General features: G+C 42.0%; 1 protein-coding gene across 8 annotated transcripts in view; it reads right to left on the reverse strand.

Annotated features, from left to right (window-relative positions):
- Window positions 1-25990, reverse strand: part of LOC309533018 (uncharacterized protein) — a 219310-nt gene that overhangs the window by 103598 nt on the left and 89722 nt on the right. For 7 of the 8 annotated variants that reach the window (XR_014220091.1, XM_082223869.1, XM_082223868.1 and 4 more), the window contains exon 5: window positions 5842-5964. The exons of the other annotated variant lie outside the window; for it this stretch is intronic. Coding sequence is in view for 6 of the 7 variants with exons in the window: in XM_082223869.1 (XP_082079995.1) it covers window positions 5842-5964 (123 nt within the window). In the remaining variant the exon portion in view is untranslated. The remainder of the gene's footprint in view (window positions 1-5841; window positions 5965-25990) is intronic. 8 annotated transcript variants of the gene reach the window in all.

Raw genomic sequence — 25990 nt, forward strand, 5'->3', positions numbered from 1 at the left:
TAGAGGGGACAATGTTCCTGCCTTAACTGTACACCTATATCATTTTGAAAGTGACCTATTATAATAAGAGAAGTCTCCAAATCTAAGCATTTAGTACTAAATAACTGCCCAGTAAAGGCTATGATAAGAGATCTGAGCCAAAAAGCGAAGCTTTATGCTCACTTTAATTAACATAAGCCTTTGTTTGGTAGAAAACCTAAATCCAATTTTACAAAGTTTGTCATATATATGTTTTTACATTCTGTGTGACTAAGAAGTGAGATATGGGAGATAAAACTGTCATAACACAGCAGATGCAGAATTACACTTTGAAAAGCTAATCAATCCACTCCCCTCCGGCGTTTTTATTTAGCTGCGCGATACTTCACTAAACAGGAATTTACTTCACATCTGGAATTTACTTCCAGCTGTGAGGACTGCCCATTCCAGTGCAGTGAGATAATCTAAAAGTTGTCTGCTATAATTAAACTAGATTACAGAAAAGGTTCTCAAACTGTCATAGCAGGCTTCCCCAAGTTGATGGAAGTGTCAAAACCTCAACAAATGTAAGAGTAAGGGCTGATGTTTAAAAAACCGAAGGACCACGGGGAAGCTGCCAAAAAGCACTTACAATCCTATACATTGATAGTATATAGCAGCTTTAAGGATGATAGGATAGAACCAGTATTTAGACAGAGAGCAGCTGTGTGAAAAACCCTTGTAAATAAAGTTACAGGGCTGAGGAATGGAAATAAAAAATAGTAATGTCCCTGATTAGAACAGGGGTTGGGAATCAGCTCAAGGGCCACATTTCTTTGTGAACAACTTTCGGAGGACCTCATGCCAGTGCTAGGTGAGGCCAGAGGCAAAAATTATCATGGCCAGAGGGAAAACTTGTTGCATTTGCAGCATAAGGTTTTTCTAGACACCCCGCCTCCCAATTCTCCACTCAAGCAAGCAAGAGGCATTGCTACAGGTCAAGGATACATCCCAGACAGGCAGTATCACTCAAGGAAGGCACAGAGCAAGGCCTGTGAAGAATGTAGCCTACAGAGAGGCCTGAGGGCCAGAGAGAGAGAGATCTAGAACTCCGCATGTGCTCCCTGGCCTCAGTTTCCTCACCCCTAGATAAAAAAGATAGCTTCTGTACTCCAGGGAAGGCTGGCTTAGCACTATTTCCTCTTTGGCGATCACTTGTAGCCGAGTAAGATTGTCTTCCATGAACACAATTTTAACAGTGAATCTGTAAGTGGCTGTGGAGGCCAATTCTGGATCCACACATCCTTCCACAGTGGGGGCATTGGTTTCCACATGGGAGTTGATCATGGGGAGGGTTTGGTAAGCGTGCCTTCCTCTTAGCACGTTTCTTCCTTTCGTCCTGAGTTCGAGTGTCTTCAAAGTCTATGACACCTTTGGTAAAGGCTGTTCTCCAACTGGAGCACTCGAAGGGCAGTGTTTCCCAATTGTTGGCGTTTATACTACATTTTTTTTTTAGATTTGCCTTGAAAGAGTCTTTGAACCTCTTTAAACCACCAGCATTACGCTTTCCATTTTTAAGTTCGGAATAGAGTAGTTGCTTTGGAAGACAATCATCAGGCATCTGAACAACATGACCAATCCAATGAAGTTGATGTTGAAGAATCATTGCTTCGACACTGGTGATCTTTGCTTCTTCCAGTACACTGGCATTAGTTCGCCTGTCTTCCCAAGTGATGTGTAAAAATTTTCAGAGACACCATTGTTGGGATTTTTCGAGGAGTTGGCTTTTATAAGTGGTCCATGTTTAGCACTGTTTATATACTGACTGGCTGCAGCTCTCCAGGATCTTAGGCACTGAACTCTCCAGTCCCTACCTGGAGATGCGAGAGACTGAAAGTGGGACCTCCTGCATGCAAAGCAAAAGTTCTACTGAGTTATGTCCTGTCTTGTCTGGGGAATGGGCAAATATTGGAACATACTGTTGAAGGTCCCCTTTGTTAACCAATGGTTCCCACAATCCTCTGGCACCATTAGCTCATGCTTTGCTAGTGCTCAATATGGTGGGATTGTACATTTTTGCAGGAACCAGACACTCATCTCTAGATGATCCAAATAACTGCTCCTCTGCTTGAACCCTCAAAAGCAGCGAACTGCCATCCTAGGCTGATACTTAACTGCCACTGATCTCTCTTCTCGACATATCCTTGGTGTAACAATAAGTAGTGCCATGACAGATAAATCTTTGCATTCAGAGAAATAATGGGTTTCTGGAAGACTTATGGATTGACTCAGTTTAGTGAGCTAGAAAGCCTTAAGTGTTTATTAGTATAATGATGGATAGGAATCACAGTGGCACTCATGCATTGTAACAGCATCAAGCCAACATCGACCGCACTAACAGCATGTAAAGTTAACAAGACTTCTAGCTGACTTTCCCTATTTCTGGATGTGTGAATTATCTAAGCCAATCAAAAGAAAACCACACGAGAACTGAATGGAAAACCTCAATTAAAAAGAAGGCTTGCAAGAGCAGCTGGTAGCTTTCTGCAGAAGTTAACTCATCAGCTTTTCTGAGTGGGATGGAGAAGTGTGGGGTACATTTAATCGCAACAAATATTTATAGTGGAGTACACCCGGCGCGTTAAAATACTGGAAGGCAAAAGAGGATTTTTGAGTGAAATCCTAACTCAAGACGAAGCTTGATGTTTTGTGCAACTAAAGGGAAATAGCTGTATGGAAAATATCTGTGATAACCATTTTAAAAAAACGTTTTTCGCAAACAGGAGTGTTCTTATCCAGGAGACCAGAAGCTATGCTGCAGTCCAACATTGGGAGGGCACTATGTTGGCTACCATTTCTATGACGAGCAACTCCACTAATTAGAAAGAAACCTCTTGGCAATGGAGGCCAGGCAAGCAAGCAAACAGTTTAAAATCACCCATCCAGTAAACTTATGCAGGAGACAATGCAGATCAAAGCAAACCGAGACACATACACCATCTCCTAAGGCCCCCGTGAATGGCTTGATACTACACCAGTGGAATTAAAGGATACTTTATTCTTCCCTGACCAAGCATATGCTGCCAGAGTTGCAAATGGCATATTGTGGAACAGTGTATAAGCTTACTCATCCTAACTATGCTTGAATAAAAATCAGGCCAGTCATTTTTAGGAGAGGGGTGTGGAATCTGCGGACCTCCAGATGTTGTTGGACCCTAGCTCTCATCATCCCTGACCACTGGGCCATGCTGGCAAAGGCTGATGGGACTACAACACACATTGTTTCTAGATTATAGAATGATAGAGTTGAAAGGGACCACGAGGGTCATCTAGCCCAACCCTCTGCAGCGCAGGAATCTTTTGCCCAACATGGGGTTTGAACCCACAATCCTGCGTTTAAGAGTCTCGTGCTCTACCAATTGAACTATCCCAGCTTCTATAATGTTTTGAACTGTTTTTAGAATGATGATGGTGGTGGACTCCTTTGGGAGGAATTATAGAATCATAGAATCTTAGAGTTGGAAGGGACCCAAGGAATTCAGGAATCTCAGCTAAAGCATCCATGACAGGGTGGGATATAAATTGGATGGATGCATGGACAAATAAATAAGGAAAACATCTGGAGGGCCCCAGGTTCACCATCCATGCTCTAGGATCAGTGTCATAAGAGCACAGCCTTTATGGCCCAAATTATTGCTCAAGTTTCAAAATTCAAAATCAGAGAAACTTAGAGAATGACCGTATCTCCTTCCCATATTGGATCAGGCCACTCATGCTTTGTCCAGCAACTGGCAAATACTCTTGCCGTCTAGGGCCAGATCCACTCTTTTCTTTCTTGAAGCCAGAAATATGGGTGGGTAACAGAGATTTCTTGGCCAACAGAACCTCACATGAAAGTGAGATGCAAGTCACAAGGGTAATCACTCTCGGAACTCGATGTAGTATCGTTCTAAAATTTGATCGCTAATACAGCAGCCTCAACCATATCTGGAGATGTTAAAATTGTGAACACTCTATGTATATATGCCCTGAAACAAGACATTTCACACCTCTAAACTATATTGATATAAAAGATTGCTAGGGTGATTCACAGGCATGTTAGACCAAAGGTCCTTTATATGGTTGACATTAAAAGGAATATCTACATTTGGAAAAGATATGAGTTGCCAAAGGCTAACACAGAGAGCATCTGCTAAGAACAGTAATGCCTCAGGATTCTTACCTTCTACTATGTCAATTGCAGACTCTAATTCAGCCCAAATTCAGTGTCTGAATAAAAGAGTAGCTGCAGGCAAAATAAAGATTGCAAACGAGAACCAGTTCATTTCAGATATAGCAGGCTATTTGATTGAGAAAGATTTGCTAGCTTCTGAAAACACACACAAAACCTAATCAGGTCAACCCTCCCCATAACAGCCTTGTCTGAAAATCTTATCATCATCATCATCAAGAAGAAGAAAGAGAAATGAAGCTGGGTTGTAGATAAAACTGGATTGAAAAACTTTCACAGGGCCAAGCAAGTCCTGAGAAAGTGGAGGCAGTTTCAGAGACTTTCAGGATTTCTTAAATTTGGGAGAGGAGATTTGTTGTTGTTGTTTAGTTGTTTAGTCGTTTCCAACTCTTCGTGACCCCATGGACCAGAGCACGCCAGGCATTTCTGTCTTCCACTGCCCCCCTCAATTTGGTCAAACTCATGCTGGTAGCTTTGAGAACACTGTCCAACCATCTCGTCCTCTGTCGTCCCCTTCTCCTTGTGCCCTCCATCTTTCCCAACATCAGGGTCTTTTCCAGGGAGTCTTCTCTTCTCATGAGGTGGCTAAAGTATTGGAGCCTCAGCTTCAGGATCTGTCCTTTCAGTGAGCATCCAGGGCTGATTTCCTTCAGAATGGATAGGTTTGATCTTCTTGCAGTCCATGGGACTCTCAAGAGTCTCCTCCAGCAACATAATTCAAAAGCATCAATTCTTTGGCGACCAGCCTTCTTTATGGTCCAGCTCTCACTTCCATACATCACTACTGGGAAAACCATAGCTTTTACTATACGGACCTTAGAGGAGATTTACCCACTTTAAAAAAGGAGTGGCTGAGGGTTATAGTCCACTGTGATTTAAATTGGCACAAGAAAGGTAACAGAGATGGTGCCTGGCTAAGTATTTCATGGGAAGGAATTCAACAACACTGATGACCTCCTGATACAATGGTATCACCTCACCTGCAGTATGCAGTTTATATGTTATTTCTAAAATGTCAGATTTATGATGGTGATGATGATCTGTTCTCTGTAGGGACGAGGAACCTGTGGCCTGCCCAATGATGTTGGACTACAACTGCCATTATCTCTTACCATCAGCCATGCTGGGTATGGATGATGGGAGTTGTAGTCCAGCAACATCTGGAGGGCAACATGTTCTGTGTGCTCTGATCAACAAACCTAATTTTTGCTTGGAGAAATCTTTACGCAATCTGTGCTGTTATATCTCGCCTCATGCTATTGATTTGATCTTCTCAGTCAAGCTACTGTAGAGGCACTGATAACAGAAACTCCAGAATGCACTGATAACAGAAACTCCAGATAATCATTGTCATTATATTTTATTTGAGAAGTGTCTACAATTGACGAGGCACTGTTCAATGTATATAAGACAAATCCATGCCAGCATGCTTCCAGAGTCAAAATGGAACATGGAAGAACCCATTCAAATTATACTCAGATTTTTCTTTTTGAATAGATATCCTTTACAACTGCAGCTTCGTAATCAAGACATAAGCATTCTCAAAACAACAGTTTGCACGAATATCTTTCATTTGATTTCCAGACAACTAACACTATTTTTCCACTTCAGTAAACTGCTGATTAAACAAGAGACAGTGAATGGATTGTTACCTTCACAAGATGTCCGGTCTTCTCTCAGTTTCTGGCCAGCTGGACATTTGCAGTAGTAGCTGCCAATCATATTGCAACATTGGCCCTGACATCCTCCATTGGCAATGGCACATTCATTGACATCTGTGGTGAGAAGTGCTTTTATGAAGGTGAACACAGAAAATAGCATGTACAACATTTACGGTTAGGGTTAGCTATGTTTATTTTGCCTTGCACCAGAAATGTTATCAGAGCAGCTAGAAAATCCAAAGGAGGGGAAGAGGATTGGAAAAAGTTTAAGGACTATTTGCAAAAGCATTGTAAACTTTATGAATGTTAAAATGATGCAAGATACAAAAACAATATGGCATTAGTAAATGAGTGGAAGGGAATATGAGAATAATTGAATTACAAGAACAAAGATGAAATTTGAATAATATTATGTTAAGTATAAATATTTAAACTTTTGATAACAAGGGGTAAAACTGGAAACATAATTTTTGAAGTATATAAACTAAAACAATTTTTAAAAGAAGGTGAAGTATTGCGGAATATGATTTTGTAATCAGGGAAACAGAAAAGGGAGACGTGAGGAGTCATGAAAGAGGGTTATGAAAACAATACTTAAGAAAATGAATTATTTTTTCTTTTATGTTTTTTAATGCATTTTTTATCAGTATGTTTGTATGTTTTTTCTCTTATGTCTTTTCTTGTTTTCTTTTTCTTTTTGATTTAAATATGTTCTATTGTTTGAATTCTTTAAAACCTTTAATAAATATTCTATAAAAAAAAGAAAATCCAAAGGAGGTCTCCCTCACTGGAGAGCCAGTGTGGTGTAGTGGTTAAAGCAGTAGATTTGTAATCTGATGAGCCGGGTTCGCTTCCCCGCTCTTCCACATGCAGCTGCTGGGTGACCTTGGGCCAGTCACACTTCTTTGAAGCCTCTCAGCCCCACTCACCTCACAGAGTGTTTGTTGTGGGGGAGGAAGAGCAAGGAGAATGTTAGCCGCTTTGAGACTCCTTCGGGTAGTGATAAAGCAGGATATCAAATCCAAACTCTTCTTCTTCTTTTATCCTCAGAACAACACTGTGAGGTAGACTTAGGCTGATTGGCTCAAGGTAACCAAGCGAGCTGAGTTGGGATTTGAACCCAGGTTTGCCCTGCCCTAGCCCAGGACTCTAAACCTCCATAATCACACAGACCCTCACTTCCTCCACCTCATGCAGACTCGCACAACTTGTCACCAACCAAAACAAATCATAAATCACTAATTAAGCAGGGGGACCACCAGCAGCTGAATCACCTTCCTGTTTCGGCGTGTCTGCATGGAGTTATCAGAAATGGGTGGGCATGTTAAGTACCTGCCAGGCCGCCATTAACAGCTGGTGGGGTACATCTGAGTGGGTGGGTCATGCAGACCTTTCTTACTGTTGTGCCTCCAGGTAAGGTAAAGGTAAAGGGATCCCTGACCATTAGGTCCAGTCGTGACTGACTCTGGGGTTGCGGTGCTCATCTTGCTTTATTGACCAAGGGAGCTGGCGTACAGCTTCCGGGTCATGTGGCCAGCATGACTAAACCGCTTCTGGCAAACCAGAGCAGCGTACGGAAACGCCGTTTACCTTCCCGCCGGAGCGGTTCCTATTTATCTACTTGCACTTTGATGTGCTTTCGAACTGCTAGGTTGGCAGGAGCAGGGACCGAGAAACGGGAGCTCACCCCGTCATGGGGATTCGAACCGCCGACCTTCTGATCAGCAAGTCCTAGGTTCTGTGGTTTAATCCACAGCGCCACTTGCGTCCCTGTGCCTCCAGGTACAGGATCATATTCTAACACAGAGGAGCAGCTGTCGACTGGTTGTGCCATCCCAACGTTCAGATTGGACTGATGAAAAAGTGCCCCTGGCCCTTCTTTGCAGGCTGGAATGTAATGTTTAGTGGCTCTGTTCTGCAGTTAAAGGCCAGGGTTCTGACTTACAGCTGCTGAAAGCCTCTCTCTCTCACCAGAATCCATTCTGCATATCCATTGTCGCTCAAGGTTGCAACCAATCTCTCCTCTTGAAAAATGCCTTGACATGTAACAAGTTTACCAAGCTGGATCTTAACAAATATTCAATGTTGCTCAGACATTCAAGCCATTTCTACTGACACCGCAGACGTTTCAGAAAATAAACGGGTTGACTTGTGTGTCTAAGAGCAACACCCAGAAATAAATTTTCCAGCTGCGGCATTCAAGGCAGAAAGTTTTCAAAACTACTCGATGGTAAACCCTGCAGCTTTGAAAACCAAAGCAAAAGTGTTTAACTTAACGATTTCTCATTCCAATGTCTACAATATTTTGTACAGATAAAGGAACAATATTGACAGAGACGCTCACCGGCTGCAGCCTTTCAAACGGGAATTGATCCGGGACCTGACTCTATTGACCTTCTTACACAATTATCAAGCACCCCTGGGTCTTACCTAGACTATAGTTCAGTAGCCGGCTGCAGCCCAGGGTGGATTAATTTAAATACAGGTAGTTTAAATCAATGGCTTAAATCACGATTTAAATCACTAATGGATCAATCCTCTAAGCATGGGAAATCAACGTAGAACATACTGTCTTATATTAAGGTGGTGTAAAGGGTGTTGAGCTACTGAGCTGGCCCAAGCCGGGAAACCATTGTTACTATTATTTATTAAATTTGCGTAATGCCCTTCATTCGAAGATCCCAGGACAGTTCACAACAGAAAAATAATACGTAATAAAACGCAAACAAACCAATACCTCTCCACTAGTTAAGGCAAGCAGTAGCAGAAGAAAAAGGACTGTCGTTGTTTTTGGATATCCTTTTCATTTTTCCTGCACAGCTGTGTTTTATGGGTTGCCAGGTCACATCACCAAGCATGAACAACATTAAGATCCAGCCCAGGCTCCCCTCTCTCAGGGCTTATGCTGCCTTAAGATCTGCCAGACTCGGTTCAGCCAACTGGGTCCTGGCTCATACACTGGCTATCTCCACCTAAGTCAGGATGAGGGAGTCTGCTCACAAGTTGGAATGTCAAACCAGTGTGATAACATAGGAGCATAAGAAGAGCCTTCACAATGGCCAACCGGATGCCTGTGGGAAACCAGGGAGCAGAGGATGAGCACAACAGCACTCAGGGCCGTCTTAAGCATATCCGGCGCCGTGGTGCAAAGATCCCTCCTGCTCACCTCCTCCCAGGCAACTCCAAAACAAGGGAGGGGGTGGTGAAAAATGTCCTCTGCCTCCCCCGTTGCCCCCGATCACCAGCGTGGTGGAGGCGATAAAGCAGGAAAACGTGCTGGCGGACATGCTCTCTGGTGTTGGGGCTCCCGAGAAGGCAGCGTGGGAAGGCTACGCACTGCCTTTTGCCAGGAAGCAGGAGGAGGACAACAAACGGGAGCAGAGCCATCTTAAGCAGATGCAGAGGCTGGGGGGGGGAAGCTGCCCGCAGCTTCCATCCTAAGCCTCTGCGGGGATTGCTCTCCTCCTGCGGAGGCTTGGGAGCTGTAAACCCGCCAGCCATATACCGTATTTTTCGCTCTATAAGACACACCAGACCACAAGACGCACCTAGTTTTTGGAGGAGGAAAACAAGAAAAAATATATTCTGAATCTCAGAAGCCAGAACAGCAAGAGGGATCACTGAGCAGTGAAAGCAGCAATTCCTCTTGCTGTTCTGGCTTCTGTGATAGCTGCGCAGCCTGCATTCGCTCCATAAGATGCACACACATTTCCCCTTACTTTTTAGGAGGGAAAAAGTGAGTCTTATAGAGCAGAAAATACGGTAGTTGGTGGGGCGCAGCTGGCAGGTGTGCAGGGAAAGGGGAGGCTGCCGGCAAAGCCACACAGCTCCCCCACTTGCTAGGGCGCTCCGAGAGGCCGACGCCCTGGCGCAACGAACCACAAAGACCAATGGCAAAGACGGCTCTGACAGCACTCTCCCGTCCTGTGGTTTCCGGCAACTGCTATTAGGAAACATTGCTGCTTCCAACTGTGGAGGTAGAGCGTAGCCATCACAGGTAGAAGACATCGACAGCTCTCTCCTCCATGAATTGGTCTAATCTTCTGACAAAGCCGTCTAGATTAGTGGCCACCCCTGCCTGCTATGGGAGAAAGTTCCACCGTTTAACTGCGTTGCATGAAGAAGTGGCTTTCTTTCACATGTCCTAAATCTTTCAAAATTCATCTTCATTGGATGTCCACGAGTTCTAGTGTTATAGGAGAGGGAGAAAAACTGTCCTCTATCCACTTTCTGAGGGACATGGGTGGCGCTGTGGGTTAAACCACAGAGCCTAGGGCTTGCCAATCAGAAGGTCAGTGGTTCGAATCCCCGCGATGGGGTGAGCTCCTGTTTCTCGGTCCCAGCTCCTGCCAACCTAGCAGTTCAAAAGCACCTCAAAATGCAAGTAGATAAATAGGTACCACTCCGGCGGGAAAGTAAACGGCGTTTCTGTGCACTGCTCTGGTTCGCCAGAAGCAGCTTTGTCATGCTGGCCACATGACACGGAAGCTGTACGCCAGCTCCCTTGGCCAATAAAGCGAGATGAGCGCCGCAACCCCAGAGTTGGTCATGACTGGACCTAATGGTCAGGGGTCCCTTTACCTTTACCTATCCACTTTCTGCATGCCATGTATAATTTTACAAGCTTCTATCTGTCGCTTCTTACTTGCCTTTCCTTTAAACTAAAAAGTTACAAACGCTGCAACCCTTTTTCATTTAGCGAAGTAAATTACATTTAGTGTCATTCTAACACACGTCCCCCCTCCCTAAAATAAGAGCAGAACTTTAATAGACCCTTTTGGAATAAAAGGTGATTTAGAGCATACACACACACACGGAATGGGGGCAAGGAGAAAGTTTGCAGAAATTATCATATGATCACAGACTTAAAATCTTGCCACCCTGGAATTTCTTTTTAATTTTGCTAGATGTTAAGTTGGTCTCTGTTTCAGCGACCACACTCATGGGGCTAACGCGTTCTGTGAACCATAATAAGCTGACTTTGGTGAATGTCATAGCTCACTGGACCTGTAATAAACTATTGGGGTGGAATAAGCTCTGCTAAAGTGTTCACATTCTCAGTGGCATAGCCCATAAACAAAGCCCACAATAATTTCAGGTAGTGGCTATCAACTACCCTACTGGTGTTCCAATAACCGGCGACAAATCTGGCACAAGGCTAGGGCCCAAAATTATTATGAATGATTTACTTCAGTAAATCAGCCAGTCATATGATAATTAAACATTCCGAGTTACTCGTGGAAGCTGAGGACAATTGCAAACCTTGGAAGGGTAGACAACAGTTCCAAAAGCAGGCAAATGCTTACTAGGATAAGGACCTGAAGGTTTATTTATTTATTTGCATATTTTTACACCCTGCAACATCGATGTAATCAAGGCAGCTAATGAAGTGTTAAAGTGGTAAAGGTACAACAAAAAATGGAACAACATGAAACAAGATAAATAGATTAATACAGTGGAATGAAACAATGACAGTCTGTTCAGGTAAGAGATCAAAAACTGCTCTGAGTTAAAACCATTAAGACTGGCAGTTATTAAAAGCCTGGGGAAACAGAGCAGCTTTTGCCTGCCACCCAAATGGTAGTAATGAAGGCATCAGGCAGGTTTCCCTGGAAATACTTTCCCTGGAAAGTCCAAAGTCCAAGGGCAAGGCGCCACTGCTAAAATGGCTCCATCTCAATTTACTGAACTTCATGCATTGAGAGCACTCAGAAGGCCCCAGATAATGATCTCAGTGGAATGAAAGACGGATGCAGAAAAATGTTATTGAACTGAGACAACTGAGACAAGACAAAGCAACCCTCATGGAAGCTGCTTCTTACATATGTGTACTCTGATTCCAAAGAGATGTAAAAACCTGCCTTGAGAAGCACAGACCATTTTGATCAAATATTCAGACCTCTGGAGTTGCTTCTCAACTCTTCCTGCCTGAACGATGCTTCTCACCTTACTGCCTTGTGTCTTGACAACAGGCATTGCTCACCGTGATGTGAGAAATGGTCTCCAAATAGCACATTGTTTTCCTCGTGTTTCTTTTTTTCTGCAGAAATAGAGACATGCTGGTTCTGACACTTAAATTTGAGACACTTAAATTGACTTATATATTTCCTGCATCTGTGGAGTGGTGTCACTCTGAAGCACACTGTGCATTTTCAAAGGTTAACAATTCCCCATCACAATATATAGAAGAGAACATGACCTAGGAGAAGGTATGGTGGAAATTAATCGTTATTGATAATACAAAACTTTACACTGTGTACTTATTGAAAGCCACCCAGAATAATTTAGGTTATGAGGAGGAATACAAAAGCCATAAATAAAAATAAGAAAAACCTCTTTTTGCAAAAAAAGAAAGAAAGTATATAATATGCACCAATATATTTCAAATTAAATAGATACTATAACCCAGTTCAGATGAAATGCTGAATCATGGTTTCATGTTATGAGGATGAGCCTCTGAGTTGAAACTCCTTTCCTCCTATGTGTGAGAGGAGGGAAAATGAAAGCTTCCACTTTGGTTTTGAATAACCCTAAGTTTCCTGCTATATCTGAACTTGGGAAACTATAGTTTAACTAAGATTAGTCTGAATGAACCAGAATTAAAATATGGTTTCAGATCTTGGTTTGGTAACCAAGCACAGTTAAAACAAACCACAGTTTCATGAATTTGGACATAAACTGAAGCTGCAGTTTACTGAAAACTAAACATTATTATTATTATCATTATTATTATTATTATTATCATTAATAATAATATGGGAACTCTTGTGTGCAGAGGGGGTGTCATGTCCTGACAAAACAGACTTCACAGGCAAGTTAAGAAGGTACCAATCCAGCAAGCAGTCGGTGGAGGAGAAGTAGAAGACAGACAGGGAACAGGTAGGGTTTTGTCAAGATCTCAACGCTTGGAGTCAAGGGATGTTGGCAGCTGGTCTTTCAGGACCCTGGACAGAGGACAGTGAGCAGACAACTTGGTTTGATGAGAGGTTCTTCTCAACTGAGCCTTTTATGCTTCCTCTCTCAGGCTCCAACCACTTTGCTGAGATGTGCAGAGCCTCAAATGGGCAGTCAATGAAGCCCAGCTGTCCATCGTCTTTCCATGAGGTCATGCCTGGCACACCCCATCAGTTCTGTGAAGTGCAAAGCCATTAGAGGCAAGTGTGTTGGTCCCATGATGGACCTAGGTTTGGGAACTCTGGTCTGAGCTAGTCCCTCAGCCTCTGTGTCTTGGACAACTGCTGGACTGGTCCTGAGTGAAGGGGGGAAAGGAAAATGGAAAAATGAGTGCCTGAGAATAATTCCAGTAATATGTCAAGCGCTGGAATCAGGATTAGGTCAGCAATAAAAACAACAACACCAATGTCAGTGAATTAAACTCTTTATTCAAAGAAACCAAAACAGTGCAGACCTAGTGATCAACTCTTCCCAGTAGGTCTTGCCTCAAAGAGGCAGTTGCAAGGACTGAAGGTCCCTGTCTTCCTACTGCTCTCTAAGGCTCTTCCGCCAGTTTCTTCCCCAGAAGCCTAAGACTTCATCATCTTGTCTCTCTTTGCTCCTCCCTCTTCATTTTTCTGTGTTCTGGGAGACCGGGGGAAGGGGAGCTGGTCACAGCAGAAGGGGAAGATTCCGTGGCTTCTTCAGCAGCCTGTCTCCTGGCCTCCTCCTCTCTTGCCTCTGATTTTGGCCTGCTCTCAACCTCTTTCTGTTCCTGTCCCAGCCTCTTTCTGTTCACTAAACCCTGTTACCTCTTCAGCTTCTGAAACCTCCTCCTCTCAGTCTGTGCTCAAAAAAAAACACGTTTTTATTTGCACCTGTGCCATAAGCACAAAAACTTGAAATGTGTCTTTTGTTGGTTTATGAAATACAGTAAAGTTTCCGAATTGCATCTCATCATTGCACCTGGTAAGTGCTCAGGTTCCTTTGGAGTAGTTTTACAGAAGAAAATCACCTGTCAAATCCTGCCCATGTATTGCTTGACACAGAGCCTGCAATTTTTTTCTCTCCAAATTATCGCCACAGTTTTATTGCCCCATAAATCTACAGACACCTCACCAACATGCTATTATTATAAGCAGAGGGGGGAAGCAGTTGTAATTTTGTTGGTATGTTTAAAAAGACTCTGCTTCTTAAAAAAATCCTGAGTGCAATCCACTTCCCAGTGAAATCAAGGCCAAACTCCAATAAATTTCAAGGATTGCAAGCACAAACCTTTACACATTTACATTTACACCCTCCAAGGTAGCCCAAATAGACTCTTGAGGCAGCTTATGAGATAACAGCAAAAACCAAACAATCATACGGATCAATAAGATCTTAATAATTGAGACTGCAATGCAATAAAACCTCAAAACCCAACAAAAGAGCTGAAACAAGACTGAGGGGGGAAATCATTAAAATAGCATACGCTTAACCTCCTGAGTGCCTGCTGATTTTTTTTTTTAAATTAGCCAATCTTCAGAAGCTGGAGGTCAAATCAGCCTAGTGGGACAGTAAGGTAAAGGTAAAGGGACCCCTGACCATTAGGTCCAGTTGTGGCCGATTCTGGGGTTGCGGCGCTCATCTTGTTTTATTGGCCGAGGGAGCCGGTGTACAGCTTCCAGGTCATGTGGCCAGCATGTCTAAGCCGCTTTTGGTGAACCAGAGCAGTGCACAGAAACGCCGTTTACCTTCCCGCTGGAGCGGTACCTATTTATCTACTTGCACTTTGATATGCTTTCGAACTGCTAGGTTGGTAGGAGCAGGGACCGAGAAACGGGAGCTAACCCTGTTGCGGGGATTCGAACCGCCGGCCTTCTGATCAGCAAGCCTTAGGCTCTGTGGTTTAACCCACAGTGCCACCTGCGTCCCTGGGACAGTGGGACTACTGAAAAAGCCTTGTTACTATCAATCTTAATATTATTGCAGGCAAGGAAGAATTTTAGAATAAGGCATTTTTAAAATAGATCTCAGCATATGCCGAGATTTCTCAGTGGTGCTGCCACATTTAGTGAAATTCCTTCCCCAGAGAGGCCCAGCTGGTACCAACCTTGTTTTCCTTTAGGCACCAAGCACAGACATTTTTACTCTTTCCAGTCTTTTAGTTTTTCTTTTCTTTTCTTTTCTTTTAAAGCCTATTATATGTCAGCATCGCCCTTGAGCCAGTGCCACCAACTGGACTCATCCACTTCAGCCCCGACTGGGCTAGGCGAGCTGGGTAGCACTTCCAGAGACCACCTTCTGCACAGGAACAGGTCAAAGTGCTGTGGACTCACAGCTTAGAGTTGTGAGCACCGGATTCACTCCCACAAGAAGACAGTCGTCGCACAGCAGAGTACAGCAGAGTCTAGCAGAGTATATAAACAACTCGGAGAGCAGCTCTGTAGAATATCTTCTTTATTCTATAACTACAACTATAATACAACTATATACAGAGCTAAATAGGTCTAAGCATAAATGAATGCTGAACCGCACTGAGTGCCTGCAGCTGCTCTTAGCAGCAACCTTATCTCTACACACGATCTCTAGCACTCAGTCTCTCTCTCTCCCCGACACACTGACTGACTGACTTGGTGCTGGAGCAGAATAAGTAGAGAGCAGAACACGCCTCCTCCTCTCTGGAGAATCAGCAGACTCCTCAGGAGATTCTTGGATATGGAGGTGTGTCACATTCCATATCCTTCAACATTTCTCTGATGAAAATAAGGATGTCCCAAAAGAAAGCATGACAATCCAGGATCAAATCAGAAACCAGGACTAGCTTCTATAAATCTGGGCTTGTCCCTAGAAAATAGGCACACTTAGAGGGTTTGACACTTAGAAGCTTTTAAGTTCCACTAATCAGCACCAGCCATCTCCATCTTCTCTACACTTGAGTTTCAGGGTTTTTCAATCATCCCAACTAGTACATCAACAATGGTGCTCAAAGAGGTGAGGAGAAAAAATGTCCTTACTGTTGAATGTTGCAAGGTGGTGGAGGAGGCAGGAAGAGGCTCACTAAGCCCTGTGGAAGTGCATGGCTACCTGGCTAATAGTTCCTGTTGATGTTAACAGACATGCTCTGTGTAACTAGAGCCTTCCCTTTCTGCACTGCCACCTTACAGCAGTAGTCATGCATTTATTTCAGCACCCAAAGCACTAGCAAGTGATTCCTACCATTGCACTCCCACTATCCCCCACTTCCCCCAGAGAACAACTCATCACTTCTTCACTTTGCACTGTTGAAAAGGAGAAAAAGCTACATTTTTTATACTTCACCCCAAACCTCCAAAGGATCCCACACAGAGGTTTCGCGAAGATGTTAAAGAGCATGAGGGCAAAAATAGAATCTTGTGGAATCCCACCAGACAAGTTCCACAGGGCAGAGCTGCAGGCTACAACATTTCAGAGCATTGACAGAAACTCAGGTATACAAGCTAGGCACCCAACGACACCTTGACTCTAGGCTGCAGTCACCTCAAAAGAAGGTTTATTCACCAGGGGGTTGGACTAAATGACCCTCGGGATCCCTTCCAATGCTACAATTCTATGCTTTTATGATCTCAGGTACTTGACTGTACCTTGCTCTTATAGCAATTCGCTTGTTCCAATGCAAGAAGGAGAAACATACACAGGGGAATTGGAAATGGTATTGACTATGGAGTAAAACAGAGGTTTTTAAACTGTGGTTGCCAACCTGACGCCCAAAAATCTCCACGTAGTTGCAATTGGACCTGCTCCAGTATTAAACGCGCCTGGAACCTGACTAATTTCTAACACGGCTTCAGAGTGAAGTAGCCCAGAAGGATACCATGGTGAATAGCATCAAATGCTGCTCAGAGTCCAAGAGAATCACCAGAGTCACAGGGCCTTAGCTTTCTGGCCATTCACTAAGGGGAATCAGGACAGCTTTGGCTCCAAAACTGTGTCTGAAGCCAAGTCGATAAGGGTTCCGATAAGCATTTTTCACCCAGCAGTCCCATTGACATAAGCAAGGTGATTTGCAGCACAGCTAATCTTCTGCTTCTAGTCTGATTTAGTCAAATCAAACAAAAAGAAAACAAACTTAATTGGAAATTATATCTATCAGCATATTAAACAGCATCTACTGATAGTGAAGGCTTTGTCCTCACAAAATCAATGACAAAGTTCACATTGATCTTTCTGCATCATCATAGCACACTAAATGCATTTAGAAAGAATAATATAGCAGCGCCACCAACAACCGAGTATTAAGTGCTGGGTTCTGCTATCCTCATTCTGCCTCTTCCCCCAGCCCATTGCTATGGCATTATTTAATATAATACTAGTTCCAGGTTTTGGAAAACTCATTTCTGAAATTTTTTGGCTCCCTTACAGTTGAATGACACTCTGTTGGTTCATATTTATTTATTTGTATACAGACATCAGACCATCTCTGGTTGACTTACAGCAGTATATAATATAAAACATTAAAAATACTTTAAAATATTGGATCTCAGTGAAAATGGAAAAGGAGTCCAAGACCAGATCCGCACTCATCCAATAGCTTTGCAGACATCATTCATTTTAAATGAAAAAGATAAATGAGAATAATGTTCATTAAGAATATATGCCTCTACTTCAGAATACATGGACACAACCTGTTTTCTAAAACCCTCATCTACAAAAATCATTTTTTTCTAAGGGTACGGAAAATCAGAGCTGAGTACCATCATTGTGTGAGCCTTTTCTGTATTAAGTAGGACTTTCTCAGCATGCAATTACTCTTCTCAGTTGGATGCATACTTCTTTTATATTATTAATGAAATTATAAAACAGCTGAAATATTTCTAACAAAAATGACATGGTATAATGTTCCAAGGAAACAGATTCTTGGAGAGAGCCACTGGGTACATTTTGCTTCACATTTACAGTCAAATGGGCACGTCTGGAATTTTGAGAAAGCGATGCAATGACTAGTCAAAATGGCTGCCATGGAAGTATGGCAGAACACAAAATGGCTGCCACATCTGAAATAGCTGGGGAAGAAGCAGGATCACAAAATGGTCCAAGAATGTCACCATTAATGCCACTCCAACTAAAGCAGGAAAATGCCATGCAAATCACAGAGAAAAGCTATTTGTGCATCTCCTCTGTTTAGAATGGAAAGAAGGGGTGGTGGTCTAATCCTTGCCTCCAACAAAATGCCAATGGAACACCATCCTAAGGTCCCAGGTGGGTTAAAGCAATTTACAATACAAATTTAAAACCAGTTTTTTAAACCTTGAATTACCAAAAAAATAAATAAATACAACCACCAAGTGTTATTTGCCTGAAAACTGGTATTTTGGCTGTAGCCTGATGGAACCCTTAGCCCTACAGAAAGATATTGCATAGTGTATCTTAAGTAAGAGGGAAGCCTGGAGCTTGCCGCTTGAATTTCCTGATTAAGTGACAGATGGCAAGAAGAGGAGGAGAAACAGCTAGGGCTAGATTATAAGATTTGGCCATCTGCCACCTTCCCCCACCACTCCCAGCAAGACTCCTTAACATTTCTGCCCCGATAATCATTTTACAAACAAACAAACACACACAAAAAACACTACTTTCTGTCCTGTTAAAGGTCAAGTTGCTTTACTAAATCTAGGGAATAACGTTACTATCATTACAATGAATACTGCACACTTATGAAGTCCAATTAAACCAAATGGAACTTACTTCTGAGCAGACATGCTCAGGATTGCACCACATGTATCCATACCTTTTTTCCCCCCTGGATCTGTAAGCCAATTTCAAATATAAGACCAAACACAAAGGCCCCATTTAGGAGATGGCAAACTGAACCGTGTCCACTCGGTCCTTGGCCGACTATCAGTTCATACCACTGACAAGAGCAATCTGTCCTTCCAGTCTATGAAGGCTGGTCCACCCTGTTTCAGTAGGAGGCCCCATCTGAGCTTTGGGGCAGGCCACATCTGGGGTAGGGGAGCCGCTTATGCATCATCAAAAATGAGGACGAAATATAAAGGGCACCGAGTTGCATTAAAAAAAATCATATGTGCTGAATTTATATGTATACAGTGGTACCTCGGGTTAAGTACTTAATTCATTCCATAGGTCCGTTCTTAACCTGAAACTGTTCTTAACCTGAAGCATCACTTTAGCTAATGGGACCTCCTGCTGCTGCCGTGCCACCAGAGCACAATTTCTGTTCTCATCCTGAAGCAAAGTTCTTAACCCGAGGTACTATTTCTGGGTTAGTGAAGTCTGTAACCTGAAGCGTATGTAACCCGAGGTACCACTGTATATGCAGATTTGGAAATGATTGTTGCAATTTAGGTGGAAATATGAAAATACCGGTACATCACCATATTGTGGCAAGCAGTGACTGGAGACTGGAGACTTGAGTGCCTGCTCAGTGCGCTGTTTGGTGCTAACCTGACCAACTTGAAGACCCCTGCGCGTCTCTCTTCTTAGGGTTCCTTATCTATAAACCAGACAGCTCTTCAGATATAGGATCTATTCCCTGATAGCTGTTCAAATTAGAGTAGTGTCCCTTGCAAAGTATGGCCACCCTAGCTGAGGGCCCTGGTTCTGTCATGAGCAACAAGGACTCACAGGGCTAGAGGCGGTTGATGTGGTTGAAGAGATTTCAAATGAGGAACAACAGGTGAACCAAGAAAGACTGAGTGGCTCTTTGAGGAGATCAGTGGCTCAGACTGAGAAGCCAACTTGAACGTGAGGGTTTTATCAGGCCTGGTGGGTTCCTATGCTTGGTCACATGACAGTGTTCAAAATGGTGGAGTCAATTGACTGAATTCAAGTGAGAGCTGGTGCTTAGAGGATATCCTGAATCCACAGAGTATAATATGTTTGGTTTGGAGGGGAACCAAAGCACAACAGCTGAGACCTAGATTTTGGAGACTCAGGTTTGAGAAAAGCCCCCTTCAACAGGCATCCTAAAATCAGGTGTGATGTGCTGGATTGAAGGATTCCAAAGCAGTCCTTATGAGTATCACTTTATTTCCATCACTTCACTTTCACTAATACAGGTAAAAGGGGGGGTACACTTCATTACAAATCTCTTTCATGGTTTGACGTTAGTTAGGGATGAGCATACTGTCTATTTATTTATATTGATCGGGTACTGCAACAGAAAACAGCAGCGCAACCACAGCTCTTGCCTTCATGCTAGAAAGCGAGGGAAATATGCCACAACGCAATCCTTAGAATGGAGTTGTAAATCATGCAGCATTTTGGGGGTAGGGTGGATCATACAAATCATCTAACCATTTTGGAAATGAATTATGTGCCCTAATTAGTTTATTTAATGCGACGTTTCAGAAGAACTAGCGGAGGTAGAATGTCATAGCTATTAGGAGTGCATTTTATCCAAAGTGTGTGTGTGTGTGTGTGTGTGTGTGTGTTTTAAGCAGTAGCTCTTTCCCTTCAAGGACAAAACAACACATAGATGAGGATCTAATTATCTTCCCTATTTAAAACTTAAGAGACAGACTCGAGGGGAAGCTATTATTCCCTGATATTTCAATAGCCTAATTAGGTTAGGGAAGCTTCCTCGTCAATCTGTGGCCAAAGGGGCACGACTGAAATCAAGCACGTTTTAGCAAAATGCTCCTGTTTGGGCGCACACATGAAGGACAGATGGTACAAATTTGGGAGGGGGAAGAAAAGTAATTTGTCATTTTCAAGGTATCCAAAAGGGATAAGTTCCCTTTTGAAGAAAACCTGCCAGCTGCATTTTTGCGCAACCAGCCACAAAGGAGGATTTTTCTTACCCCAATGACTTCTGGGTACATTCCTAGCATTTGATATTGTATTTTTAAACACCTAAAAAAAAGAGAGAGCTATGAAATGGAGCAGCAGTATGCAATCCACAAGCCACATACTTAGCAGAATGTGGTGAAGGACTTATACAATGTTTGGGCCACTTCCTTGGATAGAAAACTCGTTTAGGGCCCTCCTAGCCAGAGGTCACAGTCTTGCCACCATCCTCTGATTCAGAGCATGAGTTCCCCTGCATTACTTCTGTCTCCACAGCCTTGCAGAAGGCAAATGTATACACCTGAAGGAGCGTCTCCACCCCATCCATTCTGGGGTGGTCCAGCTCCGAGGGCCTTCTGATGGTTCCCTCACTGCAAGAAGTGAAGTTACAGGGAACAATGCAGAGCGCCTTCTTGGTAGAGGCACCCGCCCTGTGGAACGCCCTCCCATCAGATGTCAAGGAAATAAACAAGTATCTGACTTTTAGAAGACATCTGAAGGCAGCCCTGTTTAGGGATGTTTTTAATGCTTGATGTTTTATTGTATTTTTAATATTTTGTTGGAAGCCGCCCAGAGTGGCTGGGGAAACCCAGCCAGATGGGTGGGGTATAAATAAATAAATAAATAAATTATTATTATTATTATTATTATTATTATTATTATTATTATTATTATTATTATTGCTGCTGCAATATAAGGTGAGGGGCTTTTAGCCAGCCAACCAGCTAGCTTCTCCAGGGAGACAAACCCTATCAGACTCCAATCTAGCCAGGCTTCAGTTGGCTCCACCTCCCTGCAGAGACAACATCTCTGGTTGTCTGGAGCTATCCAAGGTCCTGTATGTTTGCCACTTTACTTGGATTTGTGACTGGGCGATATCTGCTTCTCCTGCAAGCCTCCAGCAGGCTAGGACTAGGTTTGGGGAACTCACTCAGGTAGAGTTGTCAAGCACCTCCTTCCCCCATGGAAAGCTCCTGTGACTTCAACAGGATGAGTTTACCACGGGGTGGGGGGGAATTACCTGTTCACTGCCCCAAACAATGTATGTGCAAAAAGACACAGGAGCTGCACTGTATGTGTTGAAATAAGATTCAGCCTTGTCTTTGCTAATAAAGCATTTTCACTTCCAATAAAGGTTGTGCCGTACTGCTCCTGATAGACTAGTATTCTTTTAAGCGAATATTCCTTGTTGCAGCTTTGGGCAGCCTTTTATAATTTCTGGAAACTGAAATTATTACTCAATGCAAAATAGGTGTACAATCTTAAAGTCTATCTGCTTATAAAAATAATATAAAGCTCTATTGAAACATCTACCCAGTCAAAGCAAAAGGTGAAAAAGAGTCACAGTGATGCAGTATAGATACTGGGCTAATTTTTTCTTATTACAACAAATACTGTTCAGTGCACTATAACATATACCGCATGTGTTCTGGTTCTGCACAAGTGTAGGAAAGCAGCTCAATAGTTTTCAAGTTACATCGATAATAGTATGCAATCTCATGTCTTCATGCTTGTCAGATGTCAAAGGTGATCACAAGCAGAAATGAAAGGCTGCTTAATTTCCAAGTCTGGCTCAGCTGATAAAAATGATTTGCACTGGGGCCAAGAGAAGCCAAGAGTAATACCAAAGCTTTCTCAGTCTGGTGTGGATTTGACTCCGCGAGCCGACTGTGCCTCAGCCAGCTACTGCTCATGTACAGCCATAGCAAATTCATTTACCCCTGTTGACAAACGTAATTTTGCATCTCTCTATTTGCATTTTCCACCAAAGCAAAGTGCCATTTCTCTTTGATGCTCCATCCTGCGATGACAACAGCAAAGCTTTAGTCATGTGGAATATTTATTTTTAGCCCTTAGACACAGGAGCCTCACCAATACATGGCATCTGTATAAGCACAGTGGAACAATAATATTGTATGCTTTCCTGTCCGTCTTAAGATAATGACTGTCACCTAAGTTTGCTACGTGCAAACAAAAGAGGAAATAATTTGAAAGATGAATTGAAACACTTATGGGCACTGATGGTTAGATGTCCATCTACTATTTTGTACAGGGGAAATAAAGAAATATGAACTAAAAGCTATAGTATCTCTGTATGCTGTCGTGGCATATAGTATCTCTTTCTATATGCCACAGCAGCAGCCAGAAATATGTTAGCTCAGAATTGGAAAACAGACATAATACCAAATATAATGGACTGGCAGGTTAAAATGATGGACTACTCAGAACTGGCCAGACTATCAGGAAAATTAAGAGATCAGGACGAGCAGAGGTTTCAAGAAAATTGGAGTAAATACCGTATTTTTTGCTCTATAAGACTCACTTTTTCCCTCCTAAAAAGTAAGGGGAAATGTGTGTGCGTCTTATGGAGCGAATGCAGGCTGCACAGCTATCCCAGAAGCCAGAACAGCAAGAGGGATTGCTGCTTTCACTGCGCAGCGATCCCTCTTGCTGTTCTGGCTTCTGAGATTCAGAATTTTTTTTTCTTGTTTTCCTCCTCCAAAAAATAGGTGCGTCTTGTGGTCTGGTGCGTCTTATAGAGCGAAAAATACGGTATTTGATGTATATAAGAAACAATTGTAAATCTTTGAAGACACTGGTAGGGTTGGAATAACTCTTACAGCGTGTAGCTGATAATATGATATATAAAGTACGTGACATTAGAACTTTATTTGATACTTACCAAAGAAATGGAGGGAAGTCAAAGGCATGATAGAGCCTAAGTTAAATATGTAACCTATATATGTGTAATTTATGAATGTATGTATGTTTACTGAAAATCAATAAAAAATTAATTTGCAAAGCTATAGTATCTCAGCAGACAGAATTTGTACTAACATGTTTATGACAGAGATGTTGGGAGAATAGGGAAAGACCGGGTATGATTTTGGCTAATCACTTAAAGCAAAAGAAAGAGAGGTCAATGATTCCAATTATGAGAGGTGAAACAGGTGAAATTTACAAAACTTCAATGGATATTAATGGTCAATTTAAAAAATTCTATTCAGAATTATATAGCAAACTAAAAATGTATCAGATGAGCATACAGATGCCTTTCTTTAAAAATAACACCTTACCACATTTAGAAGATACAAAAAAACCCACAACTTTTATTAGCTCCACTATCCAAGGTAGAGATTAAGTACCGTAAATAGTTTTTAAAATGGCAAATGGTAAATGGTAAAACACCAGGATTGGATGGATTTTCGGTAGAGTATAAAACATTTATAGCTCTTTCAGTGCTATTTGCCACCTATGAGTGGATTGCTTATAGACGCAGACTTTGCATGGACAAGTATAATGAAATTTGGAACTGATTTATTTAAAATAGTATATTATAAATAACTATATATCTATTTGTTTAATATCTATATTAAATAAGTATATATAGAATTGTCTGTTAACTGTTATAATTACATACTATGACCTAAAATATAATTTAAGAAGTTTGCTACATGCAACAACACAGCAAGTGTTTTTATATAACTGAGTTTTTTTATAACTTTATTTTAAGCCACAGTGAAGTCCCAGTAATGATGTTGGGCATGATATCTGACCATGTAACACCTGATGACGACACCTTCATATTTCGGAATGAAATATTTCAGATATTTTTCCAGCAGAAGGTTCCAGATTCACTGCTGGGATTCTGCAGGTAGCATCATAAGCAACCCCACAGATTTGGCCTTTTAAAGCCAGCTGGGTTGGAGCCATAATATTTCAGTTTAAATCTTCCAGAACAAAATCAAAGGATGCTTGCCAGCCTCCTAACCTATACAAATTACTTATGAGACCTGAGTTAAAGCTACCAATCATCCATTCTGGATCTCATCAATGTGAATCCAATTGTCGCCTCAGCTGTAATTATCATAGAGTAACCATCACCTTCAAAAGCACAAAGGCTTGCAAAACCCACCACGTCAAAACAGAGTGTCACCTGCTTCAGTCATGATCAAATGGGCACAAGATATAGGACATAACATACAATTTGAAGATTGGGAAAAATTGTGGAAAACAGATTTAAAATTTACAGATTGTTCTCTTTTGAAAGAAAACTACATGAAAATGATGTATAGATGGTATATAACACCAGTATAGATAGCAAAAATGTATAAAACTGGGTCAAACATATGTTGGAAATGTAAAGAAAAGGAAGGGACCTTTTATCATATGTGGTGGGAATGCAGAGAAATTTAAAAAAAATGGGAAATGATATATAATGAGTTGAAGAAAATGTTTTTTAAAATGTAAAAAACCAAAAGCAGTTTTGTTAGGGATTGTAGGACAAGACCTGCCAAGGAAGATAAAGAACTTATTTATGTATGCTACAACAGCGGCAAGAGTCTTGATAGCACAAGGATGGAAGAATGAGGAAACCCTGACAAAAGAACAGTGGCAAGAGAAATTGATGAACTATGCAGAACGGGCGAAACTGACATGCAAATTGTGAGATAAGGACAATTGTGACTTTAAAGAAGAATGGGAACCTTTTACAAATTATTTAAAAAGACAACAAAATGAACTGGACTCCTAGACAGGTTTTGAATAAACATACACAAATTATTGAGGGTTAATATAGTAGATAGATAATACAAGAATGTATACAATTTTACAATATGCAGAGAACAACATGAGTTGAGAAATCAGAGAGAGGAGCTGAGGGAAGTCTTGGGGGGGAGGGTTTGTCCGGGAGGTGGGAGGAGGGAAAGGGAGGAAATAATGAAGATGATTTGTTTCGATAATTTCGATAATTTGTTATGTTGAAATTGTTAATAAAAAAATTATTTTTAAAAAAAAACAGAGTGTCATCTGCAAATCCACCAGTGTTGCAAATGTTGTAGTCAGCAAACTCCCTGGATGCCCCACACAAGTTACAAAAACAGCCACAAACCTTCGTACTCAGGGAAGCACAGGTCAGCATTCCCAACAAATAACTTGACAAACCCAGTGGCAGATTTCTCAGTGAAATGAATACAAAAGCATGAAGAAATTTCTAGCTACATAGGTTTTAAGCTGTAGTGGCTAACACAGCTCTGCTTGAAGAAGAATACATAAATAGTTTGATTCAGCCACAGCGAGGCTTAAACACGTACCATTGATTTCTATGTGAAATTTAAGCACATGCTTAAATGCTAATTTACCATGAAAGGGGTATGATCTAGCCCAGGGGTCTGCAAAAGAGTCACTTGGACCCGTTTCCGAAGAAAAAGAAACTGGGAGCCGCAAAACTCGTCATTATAAAAATAACTTTTTTGTCACTTTTTAAAATTATTTCTTTGTTTGACCACTCAGAATTACTCCTCCTCATAGAAATAAACGTTAAATTAACAAGTTACCTTTTTGTGTGTGTGTGTTCTTCACTCCCCTTCAAAACAGTGACCAGCGTACATGCCCCCTTTCAATGCAGTGACCAGTGTACATGCCCCTTACTAACGCACGCACC

This window comes from Podarcis vaucheri (assembly GCF_965113315.1).
Source record: "Podarcis vaucheri genome assembly, chromosome: 5".
In the NCBI taxonomy this organism is placed as follows: domain Eukaryota; kingdom Metazoa; phylum Chordata; class Lepidosauria; order Squamata; family Lacertidae; genus Podarcis; species Podarcis vaucheri.